Source organism: Trachypithecus francoisi, unplaced genomic scaffold, assembly GCF_009764315.1.
Source record: "Trachypithecus francoisi isolate TF-2019V2 unplaced genomic scaffold, Tfra_2.0 Lachesis_group3, whole genome shotgun sequence".
Taxonomy (NCBI): domain Eukaryota; kingdom Metazoa; phylum Chordata; class Mammalia; order Primates; family Cercopithecidae; genus Trachypithecus; species Trachypithecus francoisi.
The window spans coordinates 140,938,067-140,955,798 of record NW_022681468.1 but is presented as its reverse complement, the minus strand read 5'-3'; the positions used below and the strand labels follow the sequence as shown (position 1 = coordinate 140,955,798).

Below are 17,732 nucleotides of genomic sequence, written 5' to 3'. Positions count from 1 at the left end.
TAATCGTTTATTATTACTTAAATGTATATAACTTTATTTTATTCTTAGCATGTAAAAGTTGTCTCCCATTGTTTTAGCTATCCTTGTTGGAACCTCTCCAATTTCATTATACAAGGTACACTAACGAGGTAATACAACAGGCCTTTTTGAAAAGTTGCCAATTTAAGTTCCAAATCAATATTTTTCTTTGAAGTAGTAGCTTTAAGGTGCAGTAAAATTATTCCAATGATACTGACATGGATTACAACAAGTAATGCTTCTGAAATCCTCAAGAAAACCAACATCACCAGAGTCGTGTGTTTGTATCCTGAAACAGCAGCATACAATTTAATGGCTCAACTTATTTATCAAACCTGATTCTTAATTTTCAACTACATCTACAAAAATGAAAAAATCTGGCTAGCTTATTTTTTAAAAATAAGCTGCACATTGTTTTTTCAAAATATTGAAAACAGGCCAAATTCTTATCAATACAGAACTGTTTAAATAAAGGATGGTACATCCATACAATCAATGCAGCCATAAAAAAAAGTAAGCTCCTTGTATACTTAATACAGAATAATCTCTCAGATAAATTAAAAAGCACAGAGCAAGATTTATAATATGCTATATCAACATTAAAAAAATAAAAAAAGAGGCCGGGCGCGGTGGCTCAAGCCTGTAATCCCAGCACTTTGGGAGGCCGAGACGGGTGGATCACGAGGTCAGGAGATCGAGACCATCCTGGCTAACACGGTGAAACCCCGTCTCTACTAAAAAAATACAAAAAACTAGCCGGGCGAGGTGGCGGGCGCCTGTAGTCCCAGCTACTCGGGAGGCTGAGGCAGGAGAATGGCGTAAACCCGGGAGGCGGAGCTTGCAGTGAGCTGATATCCGGCCATTGCACTCCAGCCTGGGCGGCAGAGCAAGACTCCGTCTCAAAAAAAAAAATAAAATAAAAAAAAAAAAAATAAAAAAAGAGAGGATGAATAAGAATCTATATTTGGTTATCTACTGAGAATGGAAACCAGACAGATGAAGAACAGAATGGAGGAAAAAACTTTGATGCACATATTTTTACATTTTCTGGTTTTGAACCATGTGCACGTATTATCTATTTTAAAAAGAGTGACAGAGTCACTCTCTGGCCTCTAAAGTAACATTTTTGCTCATCATTTACACCCTGCAACCTGCCCACCCCCAGCAATAAAAGCAATATAGGTTCCCTGTGAAAAGTCTGCCAGACAAAAACAAATTTAAAAAAATTAAAACTGGATGGGCGCGATGGCTCACACCTGTAATCCCAACACTTTGGGAGGCTGAGGTGGGTGAATCATCTGAGGTCGGGAGTTCGAGACCAACCTGGCCAGAAAGGTGAAACATGTCTCTACTAAAAATACAAAAATTAGCCAGGCGTACTGGCTTGCGCCTGTAATCCCAGCCATTTGGGAGGCTGAGGCAGAGAACTGCACCACTGCACTCCAGCCTGGGCAACAGAGTAAGACTCTGTTTCAAAAATAAATAAATAAATAAAACCATTGATAATTTATTTCCAGACATTTTTCTATATTTTTCCCACCTAACAAAATTAGGATAATATGGATTATATTGTCTTTGACATTTCTGGAACTTAACATTTATACTGGATACATGTTCACTATGTACATAGCACTGGCAATTGACCATCATCTTTCTACTGATCTTATTAAAAGGGTGACAAATACGAGAGTCTGTAAGAGATCCTGTAGCTAAGATTCATTTTCCTCTCCACTACACACACACAAAAAAGAAAAAGAAGTAAAAATGCAGAGCATTAAAACTGCTATACCATAAAAAATAATGGGAACATGGGTGGAGCTGGAGGCCATTACTCCTAGCAAACTAATGCAGGAACAGAAAACCAAATACTGCATGTTCTCTGTTACAAGTGGGAGCTAAATGATGAGAACTCATGAACACAAAGAAGGGAACAGACACCAGGGCCTACTTGAGGGTGAAGGGTGGGAGGAGGGAGAGGAGCAGAAAAAATAACTATTGGGTACTTGGCTTAGTACCTCGGTGACGAAATAATCTGTATAATAAACTCTTGTAATAAGAGCTTATCTATATAACTAACCTGCACATGTACCCTTGAACCTAAAAGTTAAAAAAATAAATAAAACTGCTATATATCAAGACAAGAAAAACAATACTAGGAAACATTTATTCCCTAATCCCAACTATGAGCTTGACTAGGGGAATATAATGAGGCTCACAGTTGGTCATATATTTAACCAAGTGGAATTATTCTAACTTTTAGACAACGTTTTCCTTGTAATACATTTAAATAATTATATCCAAATACAGGCCGGGCATGGTGGCTCAGCCTGTAATCTCAGCACTTTGGGAGGGCAAGGAATGTCGATCACCTGAGGTCAGGAGTTCGGGACCAGACTGGCCAACATGGTGAAACCCTGTCTCTACTAAAATATAAAAATTAGCTGGGCATGGTGGCGGGCACCTGTGGTTCCAGCTATTCAGGAGGCTGAGGCAAGAGAATCGCTTGAACCCGGGAGGCAGAGGTTGCAGTGAGCCGAGATCACACCACTGCACTCCAGCCTGGGCGACAGAGCACAACTCCACCTCAAAAAAAAATTTATATATATTCAAATATATAATACCCTACACATAACAGGACTTACGGAAGAATAATTTTTGGTATAAAGTCAATTTGTCTTAAATCCTTTCTAAAAAGATTATTAGAAGTTTCATGGTACAATGATTGGACTGTGGAATTAAAACAGTTAGCTTATCAATGGCCTTACCTACTTAATGAATGGCACTATGGTTATTATTTAGTATCATGGATCAGCAAATAATCTATAAACCTGTAAAATTAGCATTGCATTAAATGTAATTTATTAGCACCATCGCCTACCACAGATTACTATGTTTAGAAATGCCTGCTTCTGCCTCTAAAAATCAAACAGATCTTAGAACATACATGACCATACATGTATGTTGAATTTCTTTTACATTCATTTCTTTCACATTCATTTCTTCTTTCTTAAAAAAAACAAACAAAAAAAATTTGTTTTATTTTAGATCCTTCTTGGGCAGAAATCATTATTTACTTCCTTGGGTAAAAACAGTACAGTTTTAGAAACAGAGTTAATTTTTCAGGTGGTATCCTAACTACCTATTTCTACCAGATTGGGGAAGAACAAAGTGATTTAGGGTGTTAAAATGTATCAATGGGCGACCAATAAAGATATGCTGAGTATCACTGTGGTCAGCAATACTCATGGCTCTCAGTTAACACTTTAACTAAAAGGAGGTGATAATCAATTTTCCAAAAAAAATAATTTTTTATAAAAATAAATCTTGAGAAAGCAAGTCAATTCTGTAGATTTTTAAAAATACTAATAAACAGAAAAAAAAAAAAATCCCAGACAAAATAAGTATTTTAAAAAAAGAAAAACTCTTTTGGCAAAAGGTAAGCATGAAATGGTAACCACCTCCATTAATCTTTTTTTTAAAAAATATATGATTTAAGGAAATGAAAAACAAATTACTAAATAAATTTTATGCCACCAAAAGTTTTAACTGTTAGTAAATTAATCACAAATAATTTTACAACTAGACACCTGATGAGAGACAGACGGGAAGAGTTATTTAATAGAATGCTAGGGGAAGAAAAACAAAAAATCCAACAGAAAACTCCAACATTTCATTTCATTATGTAGTAGTGCAAAATCTTACTTTAAGAAATAAAAAAGTTAAGACACAGCTGGTTGTGGTGACTAACACCTGTAATCCCAGCACTTTGGAAGGCCGAGGGGGGCAGATCACTTGAGGTCAGGAATTCGAGACCAGCCTGACCAACACGGTAAAACCCCGCCTCTAATAAAAACACAAAAAATTAGCCGGGTATGGTGGCAGGCGCCTGTAATCTCAGCTACTAAGGAGGCTGAGGCAGAATTGCTCGAACCTGGGAGGCAGAGGTTGCAGTGAGCTGAGATTGTGCCACTGTTCTTTAGCCTGGGCAACACAGTGAGACTCCGTTTCAAAAAAAAAAAGTTAAAGCAATTATATATTCAACTTCATTATACTGCTCATGTAGTGTAGGCCCTAAAAGGCTGGGAAAACATGGCCAAGTTAAAACATTCTATGTTTAATAAAAAATCTTGCAAAAGTTAATCAAGTACTTCACAAGACAAAAAGATTCTCACTGCTATTACTACATTACATTCTCAAAGATGATCAACTTAATCACAGCGGTAATAAGTTATGTATCCGACAGACTATTGTTTAGGAAGGAGATAAGCAGAAACATCTACAAACACAAACTAATAATACAAATGCAATTTCTCAAGAGATGACATACAGCTGGGCACGGTGGCAAGTGCCAGTAGTCTCAGCTACTTAAGAGGCTGAGGCGGGATGATTGGTTGGGCCCAGGACTTTGGGCTCAGCCTGGGTAACACAGCAAAATCCCATCTCTAAAAATATACACATGTGTAAATAAATAAAGAAGACATAAAAATGGCCGACATATACATAAAAAAAAAGCTCAATATCACTACCATCAAAGAAATGCAAATCAAAACCACAATTAGAATGGTTATTCATCAAAAAGACCAAAAATAACAGAATGCTGGCAAGAAAGTGGAGAAAACAGAACTCTTCTACACTGTTGATGGAGATGTAAATTAGTATAGCCATTATGGAGATTTCTCAAAAACTAGAAGTAGAACTACCATAAGATCCTGCAATCCACCCCTGGGTTTATCCAAAGGAAAGAAAATAGGTCTATTAAAGGGATACCTGCACTCCATGTTCATTGCAGCATTACTCATAACAGCAAAGACAGCGAATCAATCTAAGTAGTAATGGATAAATGGATGAAGAAAATGTGGTGTATATACTTAAAGGAATATTATTTGGCTATAAAAAAGAATGAAATTCTGTCAATTTGCAGCAACGTGGATCTGGAGATTTAGGTTAAGTGAAATAAGCCAGGCGCAGAAAGACAATTATCACATGTTCTCACTCAGATGTGGGAGCAAAAGAAGTTGATTTCATGGTGGTAGAGAGTAGAATGATAGGAAGGGTGTGGGGGGAAAGAGGAGTAGGGAAGTAAGAGAAGTTGGTTAATGTGTACAAACCAACAGTTAGATAGAAGGAATAAGTGCTAATGTTTAGAACTTATTAAACATTAGATAGCGGGGGAGGGTGACTATGGTTAAAACGTATTTCATATTTCAAAATATCTAGAAGAGATGACTTTAAATATTCCCAAGACACAGAAATGATAAAAACACAAGGTGATGGATATCCTAAATACCGACTTGATCATTACATATCCTGTGCATGTAACAAAACCCCCCATAACTATGTACAAAATACTATGAATCAATTAAAAAAATACAAGCACATTTAAAAGAAACATTTTGATAACAATAACAAAACACCTGTAATATGAATAAACAGGTAGTAACTAGAAATGGACAGATACATATTAATGAACTGAAGTCACTGCCTACAACTGGCTTGCACAAACTAAAATGTAAGGTAGAAACCATAACTGTTAGCGAAACCACATTTAACTTTAAAAATTATAAAAATCTCTACTATGACTTTCAGATAATAGCGAGAATTTCCGTTCTCCCTTTTGCAAAGTGTGCCTTATTTTAAAATGCAAAAAACTGAAAATACACACGAAGTTATAGACTAATTCAAAACAATGTATTAATATTTTGACAATCTCTGGCACTTAAAATGAATCAGACGTCCCAAAACATCTATTTTGTAACTTTATGATAATGCAGCATCACCATAAAAGAACCATATGAAATACCCCCAAAATAAAGAAACAAAGCAAAGTTGACGTTAATTCTGGGTCAAGATAATTTTCAGAGTTTCCACACGATGTTTTTGAATAGCAAACGTTATTCAAACTTGTAAATCCATTAATAAATGAAGCTCTGAATCTTTAAAAATCTCCATTCAGTCAGATAAATTCGTTTATTTCTATGCTGTTGCTGTTTTAAACTTTGTATACTGGAAAATTTCTAAGGGAAAAGCTATGGGTTCAATTACCTTACACCCGTCCCCCAAAAACACAACATGCAAAACCTCCTAGCCAGCTTTTCTTTATAAAGAACTGAAAAAGTAGTTCAACTACCTTTTTTTCAGTTATCCTTGCTCTGAACCCTCTACTACACACTTACCTCGGACCAAAACTGGCCCTGGACAAGACAAGACTATTTAAGCTACGTCTCCAGGCGACTCACAAGTTGCGTTTCGCGGTCAAGCCTGGGAGCAGTAAGGACCCCCCAGTTTTCAGACTTCTCCTAGCATTTCGCACATGTGAACGCTCAGTTCAAGTGTGAAGAAGTGGGGGCCCGAACGCTGGGCCCGAAAGGGCAAAGCCAGGGCCTACACCGCAGCATGGTCACCGGGGCGGCTCGCGCCGTGGGGAGGCATGAGGCACAGAGAACCGAACGCCTGGGGCCAGGGGCATCCGTGTAAACCGAAGAGGCGCTCAGACTCGGAGTGCAAGGCCCGGGACCCCCTTCGCTGCCTGCTTTGACCTCCCTTCCCCCATGCTGGAGAAGCAGGGCCCGGGCCCGGTGCGGGAACGGGGAGGAGGTAAACCAGTCCTGTCACTGCACTGAGAGAGGCTGGAAACGGCACATGCTCTACGGGGAGAGGCCGCGGCCGGTCCAGACCGGACCCCGAAAACTAGACACATCTCCACCCCCAGAGTTCCATTCCCTGCGCCTCACCAGGTCGTAGTCCTCCTCATCATCGCACATGAAATCATCCTCCATGTCAGACATCTTGGCCGGGAGGGGGAGGAGAAATTGGAGACAACCTCCTCCCACAATCCTCCGCGGCTCAGAGGCGTCAGTCTCAGCTTCTTTCCGCCTTCCCGTCCCTCTTAGAGGAGCTGTTTCCTGCCGGAACCAATTATCTCGACCTCTAGATGATTCGCTACGTCTCCAAAAGAGACTGCACCGCCCCCCTTTTCCTCCGAAGCGGTTGGTGCCTTAGCAACTAAACCTAGCAACTGAGACTTCGTCAGGTGCTGCGGGTCTCAGCCAAAGGGCGTCAGAAACTGCGCTCGTAGCGAGCAGTTTCCAGCCTCCTGGGTAAGGGAGCAGTCTCCTCCCTTGCTTGGGACTCTGGAAGCGTCTCATTCCGGTGAAAGTAAGGGACAGCTTAGGACCAGAAGCCTTTCGCGGAGAAAAGGCTGGCATGCCCGTCCTATATGACAGGTATTATTTCTGCTATCATTGTATGTGTGCATTTAGCCCACACATTGCGGTGGGTGTTCCTAAGATATTTGGAGTACTTTTCAGCAAAACAGTTTACACTTAATGCTTGTTATATTTGTAGTTGACAAAACAATTCTATGGATATCCCAAATTAGGTATGCAGCTATCAGTTGAGTTGCCTTAAATCTTACTTAGTTGTTCAACGAATTATAAACTTACCTTTACAACCCTTGGGACCAAATTAAGGTAACAACGACTGGTTTTTTAAAAAAATACGTTACTGTGAAACCGAGGGCACCATGTTATGAGGAGATGGGAGCTGCGGTGACTCGCGAGATAGGAATTTCAAGAGAACCGAGCGGAACGGGAAATCGGCAACAAGAAGCCCTCTCCGGCTCCCAGGCACCCCTATACCTACAGCCTCCTGTCAGAGCGGATTTGTCTCTATCCAGAAATTAAGGGAGAGATTGCTCGTAAAGATGACAAGCTGCTGTCATTTCTAAAATATGTGTATGTTGATTCCAAAGATCCTCTGTCTTCCGTGCAGGTGAAAACTACTGAAACACGTCAGGAGCCAAAGGAATTCAGATTGCCAAAAGGCCATCACTTTGATATGATAAATATTAAGAGCATTCCCAAAGGCAAAATTTCCATTGTAGAAACATTGACACTTTTCAGTAATCATAAACTCTATCCAGAAACATGAACTGCTGAGAAAAGAGTGCAAGAATATCATTTAGAACAGAAAGATGTGAATTCCCTTCTTAAATCTTTTGTTACTTTTGAAGTCAAAATCTTCCCTCCTAAAGACCAGAAAGCAATACAATCAAAATGAAGAAAATTACAAAAATTTCCTATGTGTACTCCTCATCCCTCATCCTGTATATTTTCTCATTTTTGCATATTAAATTACGTTAATTACCAAGTGTTTAATGCTCTCATTGTGAGAGCATACTCTTAATATTTATTGAGCTCCCTGAATTTTCAAGATTGCCATGGACTGTATTTTGTTTTCTTTTAATTTGGTTTAGGCATATTTCATATGTACATGTTACCATGACTATCAACACATCTGTACCTTTATTTTAAGTAAAAGAGTTAATTTGTTATTTTAGACACATCGTACCAACTTTTAAATTGGTCATAAGAGCCCTCGGGAAGTGTCCTGAATCTCTCATTTAAGTTTTCCTTTCCAAGTTAGGTGTTTAGTTCATTCTTCATATGTGATAAAGTAAAAGCTTTCCTGACTCTTAAGACTGACATTTTCTTGTTAGGGAAAGAGACTCAATAGTAAGGTAGACTAACAGTATTTCCCAAATAAAGGCACAGAGGAGAAAATAACGATTCAATAGAATCTAACTAAAATTACTACCCCAGGGAATAAGAAGTATTGAGGATTTATTTTATTTTGAATTGGTTTTAAGTATGGAATAATTGCCTTTACAGTTATAAAAAGTAATTAGTGGTGTTTACAAAATGTTGGGAATTTCTGCTTTGACAAATAGGTAAGTCCCATGGCCTTCAGAGAGGGAGGCAATAGTGGAAACTTTTGAAAAAGTAATTTCTCTGGATTTAACATGAAACTAGAAAAATTTAAAGAATAATTAAATAAAAAAACCATGGTAAATGAAATTTGGGGATTTTATACATAGTTTCGGATGTTAATACTGGTTGAGAGAAGAGAGAAAAAATAGCAAGTAGAAGCAGAGAACAGGATCATTGGAAGGGACCTGAGAAATTGCTGCTTCATCCATTTTAGCAAATTTATTAGTACAGCATGTACCAGTACTAGGATCTTGAGTAAGAGTGTGTGAGTTTAGCTCTGCCTGATACATTACTACTTGTGGGATCTTTGGGTGACTATATCCTTTTTGAGATTGAATTTCTTCTATAAAATGAGCATAATGCTGCCTTACTTAAGCAGCATTAGTAGTTAACCAGTTAGTAGCAGGTTATTAATTAATTAATATTAATATTAGTTAGTATTAATATTAATATTAGTTAGTATTAATACTAATACTAACTCTTACTTAAATTTAAGAGTTATCGTGAAGATAAATGAAATAGTAAAGGACTACAAAAGACCAATGAAATATGATTTTTTTTTTTTTTTGTAGTGGAGAAACAAATGCCTGGGGAGGATATATGACCTAAGGTTTCTGTAGTTTATGACCTAACCAGGCCCAGAACTTAGTTTTTCAAATCCTAGTAGTGTGTTTTTTCTGATGTGCCAAAAAGCAGCACACCTCAGAGAAGGGAATAAGTGTAAATTATGGGTACATTGGGGTTATCAGTTTGCTTCTGAGGGAAGATAGGCATCACTACTTCCCAGAGATGCCCCTGGAAATGATATAGAAGATGCTAAAGAATTCAACGTGATGACAGAATGAGGCATTTGTAGTAATGCTGATAACAGAAAAATGGACTAAGTGGAAAATTTGTAAGATTGTCTCTGTATATAGATTTGTTATGTGAACAAACTACCTAGTTTATTTTTAGTTCAATACAATAATTGTTTTAAGAAAACAAATAACTACTCAATATAAAATGCATTTTAAAACTCCTGTAAATCAGTCAAAACTTTATTCCATTTATCATAATGGTCACTAGTTGAGTCACTAATACTAGTACACTCTATTTCTGAGCCATCTTTATTCATTTCTACATTGTGTGGTTAGGCAGCTGTTATATGGTGTCACATGATAAAGGATTTCTTCCCATACCATTAAAAAAATACATTACTATTACACAAAATCATTGGCAGAATTCAAAATAAAGAAAAAATGAAATAAAGGGGAAAAACTGCTTTTCAAATAGGTAGCATTTCCATGTAAACTTCCAGTTCTGTCCACATGAATCCACAAATGTTATGTAGTTAAGCATAGATATAGATTTGGATTCTTTTTGCATCTATATAGCAGCATAGGTCGATGTTTGGTTGGTTGTTTATATTTAGAGACAAGATCTTGCTCTGTCACCCAGACTGGAGTGCAGTGGCACCATCATAGCTTACTGCAGCCTTGAACTCCTTGGTTTAAGTGATCTTCCCATCTTAGCCTCCTCAGTGGCTGGGACTTCAGGTACATGCCACCATTCCTGACAAATTTAAAATATTTTTTTTGTAGAGACAGGGGTCTCACTATATTGCCCAGGCTGGTCTTGCAATCCTCCCACTTCAACCTTCCAAAGTACTGGTATTACAGGTGTGAACCACATTACCCAGTCTTAAAATATATGCCTAATACTAATTATTTTAGTGGCTGTGTAATAATCCTTTGTTGAATGTACCAGTGCACCATAATTCGTGCCATTATTATACATTCAGAGTATTGCAGAAATAACACTATTTTAAGCAATTCTGCAGTGAATATCTTTGAAATTTTATTCTTTAAAAAATAATTCTGGCTGGCGCAGTGGCTCACACCTGTAATCCCGGCACTTTGGGAGGCCGAGGTGGATGGACCACCTGAGGTCAGGAGTTCGAGACCAACCTGGCCAACGTGGTAAAACCCTGTCTCTATGAAAAATACAAATAGAATTAGCCAGGCATGGTGGCGGGCACCTGTAATCCCAACTACGCAGGAGGCTGAGGCAGGAGAATCTCTTGAACCAGGGAGGTGGAGGTTGCAGTGAGCCGAGATCGCACCATTGCACTCCAGCCTGGGCAACGGAGCAAGACTCTGTCTCAAAAATAAATAAATAAATAAATAAATAAATAAATAAATAAAATAAACAAACCGAAAGAAAGAATTCCAAGTTCCAAGAAGAGAAATTACAGGCTTGATTCTTTTTTAGTAATTACTTGAATTGGATCTTTTTGATCATAGTTCTTTTAAGTTGTGTTTGCAACAATAATGTGTTCTCACCTATGAATACAAATATTTTTCCCTAACAATCTTTTCTTCTCAATGTTTTATTATGATAAATTTCAAGCATATGTAAAATTGTAATAATAATAGTACAGTGGACGTGTATATACCCACTATCAGCCATGATTGTATGTATGTGTGTGTTCCCTGTATCAGTTGAAAGGAGGATTCAGATATCATGACACATCACCCCTAAATGCAGCTATGTGTATTTCCTAAAAATAAGAACATTCTCCTATATAATCACATCATTGTTACATATAAGATTAATAATATTTGCCAGGCATGATGGTTTGTGCCTATAATCCCAGCACTTTGGGAGGCTGAGGCAGGTAGACCACCTGAGGTTAGGAGTTCGAGACCAGCCTGGCCAACATGGAGAAATCCCGTCTCTACTAAAAATACAAAAATTATCCAGGCATGGTGGCGCATGCCTGTAATCCCAGATACTCGGGAGCCTTAGGCAAGAGAATCGCTTGCACCTGGGAGGCGGAAGTTGCAGTGAGCCAAGATTGTGCCACTACACTCCAGCCTGGGCGACAGAGTGAGTTTGTCTCAAAAAAGAAAAAAAAAAAAGATTAATAATAATTCCCTATCATTCAAAATCCAGTTTATATTCAAAATTACCATATTAAGTGTAGAACTTAGAATTGGAAGAGCCTTTAATGATATCACTTTACGGTCTAAGGCTTCCCAAATCCCACAGTAGAGATTCGGATTCAGTAGTTCTGAGTGGAGCTCAGAAACCTATACTTGTAACTTTACAACAAAACAAACCTCCCTAAACTTGGGGAGACTGTACATCCCTGTTTTCCTGGGACAGATCTGGTTTAGTACTGTTGACCCATCATAATAGTAATAACACCCAGGCTGGGTGTGGTGGCTTACACCTGGAATCCTAGCACTTTGGGAGGCTGAGGTGGGTGGATCACGAGGTCAAGAGATTGAGACCATCCTGGCCAACATGATGAAACGTCTCTACTAAAAATACAAAAATTATGTGGGCTCGGTGGCTTGCCTGTAGTCCCAGCTACCTGAGGCTGAGGCAGGAGAATCGCTTGAACCAGGGAGGCGGAGGTTGCAGTGAGCTGAGATTGTGACACTGCACTCCAGCCTGGTGACAGAGCAAGACTCCATCTCAGAAAAAAAATAGTTAAGAGCACCCATCACTTTCAGAAGTTGGACAATAAATCACATGGTTATTCTACTTGTAATTGTTCAAAAGAGAAAATAGGATCCCGAGGTAGTTAAGAGGTTTATTTGCTCAGAGTAATCAAAGTTTCATAGTTTTACTTTGTACACAAGATAGCAGTTGCGAAATGGATAATATGCTTAACAAATGAATACTGATCACATACATGTAACTGCATATTGATTTACATGTAAATATATTACATAATTTGCTGCTTTTAAATGTAATGCCTTATTCCTACAATGGGAAAATAAGTATGCAAATAAGGTGGTAAGTAGGAAGACTGGGTGAATGGCAGCTAAATTTTGAATAGAATTTCCTTGGCCATGACCAAATTTTTTAAGTCCAGTCTGGAAATTTAGTAACAGCAGTTGAAAAGGTCTTCATTGTGCAGAACATGCTGTTTGAGTACACAGGTGCTAATAAGTGCTTGTTGGATAAATAAACATGTTAATAGATTAATCTTTTTGTATCACACATCAAAATCTTTTTCTGTCCTTAAAAATCCATGTAAATGTGACCTCATTCACATAGCCTATCCTGAATACTTTATACAGTTAAGATAGTCTCTTTTATTTTTTTCTTGACATTAATTTTATTCAATGGTGAATAATAGAAAATTGTAATTTCAACAAAGTGCATTTGTGTGACATGGTGCCCTTGTTGAAAGTGGATCCTATGTTTTTAAAACATATTTTCATAAACTGGCATTATTGAGGTATTATTCAGTAGCTTGATTTACCTCAGTAAGGCAAATTAAGCTACACATACTTAAAGTATACAACTTATTTATTTATTTTATTTTATTTTTTGAGATGGAGTCTTGTTCTGTTGCCCAGGCTAGAGTGCAGTGGCACGAGCTCGGCTCACTACAACCTCTGCCTCCTGAGTTCAAGCGATTCTCCTGCCTCAGCCTCCCTAGTGGCTGGGATTACAGGCGCCCACCACCATGCCCAGCTAGTTTTTGTGTTTTTAGTAGTGACGAGGTTTAGCCACGTTGGCCAGGCTGGTCTCGAATTCCTGACCTCAGGTGATCCACCCACCTTGGCCTCCCAAAGTGCTGGGACTACAGGCATGAGCCACCACTCCCAGCCTTACAGTATAGAATTTAATGGACTTTGACATATGTATACACCTGTGAAACTATCATGACACAAGATAATGAACATATTATCACTGCAAAAGTTTCCTCATAGATTCCTTGCAGAAATTTCTCTCCTTCCCCTTAACTTTTCCCAGGTAACTGCTGATCTACTTTTTGTCACTATAGATTAGTTTACATTTTCATGAATTTTATATAAATGGAATCATGCAATATGTACTCTCATTTTCCTGATTTCTTTCACACATAGTATAATTATGTTGAGATTTGAGATTTGTCCAGGTTGTTGCATGTATCAGTTGGTTGTTTCTTTTTATTGCTGAATATTCATTACATGGATATATTACAATTCATCTTACCCACTTATCTATTGATATAAGTTTTTTTCAGTTTGTGGCTAGTATAAATGAACCTGCTAAGAACATTTGTGTACAAGTTTTTGTGTGGACATATGTTTTGTTTCTCTTGGGTAATTTATGGTAGACAGACTCTATGGTGGCTAACCCATTCTATTTCCTTGAATAATTATTTGCCTTTTGGGTGTGAGTGGGATCTGTGACTTGCTTTTAAGTAAGATACAGCAAAGGTGATAAGCATGATTATATGTACATGATTACATTATACAAGATTGTTAAGTCAATCCTGATAGGAAAGATGATCTCCTTTGCTGGCTTTGAGGAAGGCAAAGCCAGCAAAGGAGATCATGTTGGGAAGGACGACACAACAGGGAGCTGATGGTGGCATCTGGCTAGTAGCCAGCCAGAAAAAAAAAAAAAAGTGGTTTTAGTTTGACAACCCACAAGCAACTGAATGCTGCTAACAGCCATGTGCTCTTGAAAGTGAATCCTTCCCCAGTTGAGCCTCAGATAAGCCTTTGTGAGACCCTAAAACAGAGGACAGAAAATTGTGAGACAATAAATGTATATTTATTTATACTACTACATTTGTAGTAATATTGTTATGCAGAAATAGATGTGAATACAGGTAAATATCTTGTAGTGAAATGATTGGCTCATATGGTAGGTATATATTTAACTTTTTAAGAAACGCTCAAACTGTTTTCCTAAGTGGTTTTACCATTTTGCATATCCCAACAGCAGTGCATAAGAGTTCTGGTTGCTCTACCACATCCCTGCCAACATTTAGTGTGGTCAATCTTTTTAACTTTAGCTACTCTAGCAGGAATGTAGCAGTATACTATTGTAGTTTTAATTTGCATTTACTTAATGACTAATGTTGAACATTTTTTGTGTGCTTATTTGTCATCCACATATCTTCTTTGGTGAAATCTTTTTTAAATATATTTTGCCTATTTTAAAAATTGGGTTGTTTATCTTACATCTGTTGAGTTGTAAGAGTTTTTTATGCTTTTTGTGTTGTATTTATCTTTGTCATACTCAAGGGCACTGAGATTTTCACTTACTTTTTTTCTGGAAGTTTTATATAGTTTTACCTCTTACATTTAGGTCTATGATCCATTTCAAATTTAATTTTCATATATAATGTGAATGAATGTGGAGGTTCATTATTTTGCATATGGATATCAAATTGTTTCAGCATCATTTGTTGAAAAGATACGCTTTTTCTATTGAGTTGTCTTGACATCTTTGTCAAAAATCCAATGACAGTTTAATTGCCAGCATAATTTGATCCTTTAAAAATATATTTTTCATAATTGTATGCTATCTTGTATTACAATTATTTCCATTCATTCATTATTAAACAGAAAACTCCTTGAGGACACAACTATCTTTCTTACTTCTGAATCCTCTGAAACGCAGCATATGCCTTGCTTATAGAAGATTCTCAGTGAAAATGTGATGTGTTTAAGTGCACTTTAGCATTCATGACTCTTCACTGGCCTTGGCTGAGTCATACCAAACGGGTTTATGATTTGGCATCCTTTCAGACCAATCATCTTTTAAATTTTTTTTGCTATATTAATTTGGGGAAACTGAACACTGTGTTAGAAGAGCAGAAAAAGAGGACTCCTTTTGTATTAATAAAGGTCTGGAAAGAAAACTCATGGCATACTCAGGGGAGTTAACAGGAAAGTGTTTAATGAAGGGACTATTTATAGAGATGGAGGCAGGATTAAGGGAACCAACAACTACTTACACTAAGCCTTCAGCATGCTCCAGACTGCAATTATATCTTTCATCTCTATAGTTAACATAGGAGGAATATGCTAATAGAGTATGATTAAGCATTGAAGGGGTTCAGAATATGCCACCCCAAAGTATGCTACTTTGGCCTAAGTATTATTTTGAGTTGAAGCCAATTGACAACCAATAGATGCAGTTATGTCAGTCACTGGAGAGCCTTAGCAAACGTATTCCAAAAAAAAAAAAAAGAAAAAATTGCTTAAGATAATAATCATAATCAGCTCCGCATTGAGGTGGGCAACATTGGATGGTTATGATAAGGTGAGGAAAGAATTGTCTAGTTTGAAGATTCTTGGTACTATATTTAGTTTCTGGGTTAAGAAATAAAAAGGAAGACTGGGTGTGGTGGCTCACGCCTGTAATCCCAGCACTTTGGGAGGCCGAGGCAGGTGGATCACCTGAGATCAGGAGTTCGAGATCAGCCTGGCCAACGTGTTATAACCCCATCTCTACTTATCATACAAAAATTAGCCGGGTGTGGTGGTGCATGCCTGTAATCCCAGATGCTCCAGAGGCTGAGGCAGAAGAATCGCTTGAACCCGGCAGGCAGAGGTTGCAGTGAGCCGAGATTGTGCCATTGCACTCAGCGTGGGCGACAACAGCAAAACTCGGTCTCAAAAAAATAAATAAATAAATAAAAAGGAAAAGACAAAATATAGTTTTAAATTGGGGCAATTTGGTCAGGCTAATGTACACTGTAAGCTTGAAATGTAAACTTCTAATTTCGGAATCTAAATTTTTTTTATTCAATTTCATTTTAATCATGGAATACATACTAGATGCAGAGTTTGCATCAATTTTTGTAACATATTCATTTATTTGCTTAACTAATTTTAATTTGCCATAAAGCAGGAGCTTTTTGTTTATGTTTATTGTTGTGTCCCCAGTGCCTAGAATTGTGCTTAGAACATAGTAGCACAGAGAAACTTTTGTTGAATGAATGAATGAATGAATGATAGAATAATGGATGAAACATAGAATATGAATTCTAGTGGAGGTGACAGATAATATGTATAAAAATCAATATATAATGTAATTTCAGATAGCCTTAAAGACAGCAAACCAGATTTAGGTGATAGAGAATAACTGGAGAGAATGTTGGGATGGTTTTTAAAATCTTCATAATAACCCTATGAAGTAGTTGTTTTTATCTCTCTTTAGAGAAGAAGAATTTCAAACTTACCTAGGGTCGCAAAGTAGCTGAACCACACAAATCCAGTTTCATTAATTGATTCTTTCATTAAACATTCCTTGAGTGCCTGTTCAACACTGAGCCTGAGTCTGTAAAATCAGAGTAAAACAGTCTTTGCCTTCAGGGAGCTTATAATCTAGCTCTGTGCTGTCTAATATAGCAGCCACTTGTTTCTCATCAGAATTCAGATATGCTGTAATTGAGATATGCTGGAATTTGGAGACTTATTATAAAAAAGTAAAATTTCTGAATAATTTAAAATATTATATTTAAAATAATATTTTGGTATAGTAGATAAAATATTAAATTCAACATTTCTTTTTACTGTTTTGAAAGTGGCTTCTAGAAAATTTAAAATGACATGTTTGACTTGCATTGTAGATTCTGATTCAGTAGGTCTGGGCCCAAGATAATGTGTTTCTAAAAACTTTCAAGTGATGCTGATGCTGCTGTTCTGAGGACCACACTTTGAGTAGCAAAATTTAGACTAGGCAGAAAACACAAGTAATTAGAGGACTGATGTGATGCTTTGTATGACTGGGCAAGCAGAAGGTGCTTAGAGGCTTCATTTTGTTTTGCCTTGTTTTTCACTCTGCAAAACAATCTATGTTCAGTTAAAGCATTTTTACACAACTTTTATTTCCTCCATAACTACATAAATACAGATTTCTCTGATTCATGAGTTTATTTTTTGCCATTTAATGATTATATACACTAGAGAGCAGTATCTATTCTATATACATAAGAATAAGGGGCCAGGTGCGGTAGCTCACACCTGTAATCCCAGCACTTTGGGAGGCCGAGGCGGATGGATGGCCTCAGGTCAGGAGTTTGGGACCAGCCTGGTCAACATGGTGAAACCCCACCTCCACTAAAAATACAAAAATTAGCTGGGCGTGGTGGCAGGCGCCTGTAATCCCAGCTACTCGGGAGGCTGAGGCAGGAGAATCACTTGAACCCGGAAGGCGGAG

The 17,732-nt window shown here is 37.6% G+C and overlaps 2 protein-coding genes across 5 annotated transcripts in view; one reads left to right on the top strand and one right to left on the bottom strand.

Annotated features, from left to right (window-relative positions):
* The window catches only part of COPS2 (COP9 signalosome subunit 2), a 31,579-nt gene extending 24,698 nt beyond the window's left edge, over nt 1-6,881 (bottom strand). The window contains exon 1 of one of the 2 annotated variants that reach the window (XM_033190175.1): nt 6,750-6,881. In XM_033190175.1, the coding sequence (XP_033046066.1) occupies nt 6,750-6,803 (54 nt within the window). In that variant the 5' untranslated portion in view covers nt 6,804-6,881. The remainder of the gene's footprint in view (nt 1-6,749) is intronic. The other variant, XM_033190176.1, reaches the window with a different exon arrangement.
* A 98-nt stretch (nt 6,882-6,979) lies between these two features.
* Nucleotides 6,980-17,732, top strand: part of GALK2 (galactokinase 2) — a 224,774-nt gene continuing 214,021 nt past the window's right edge. Inside the window, exon 1 of one of the 3 annotated variants that reach the window (XM_033190171.1) lies at nt 6,980-7,241. In XM_033190171.1, the coding sequence (XP_033046062.1) occupies nt 7,222-7,241 (20 nt within the window). In that variant the 5' untranslated portion in view covers nt 6,980-7,221. The remainder of the gene's footprint in view (nt 7,242-17,732) is intronic. The other 2 variants (XM_033190164.1, XM_033190168.1) reach the window with 2 other exon arrangements.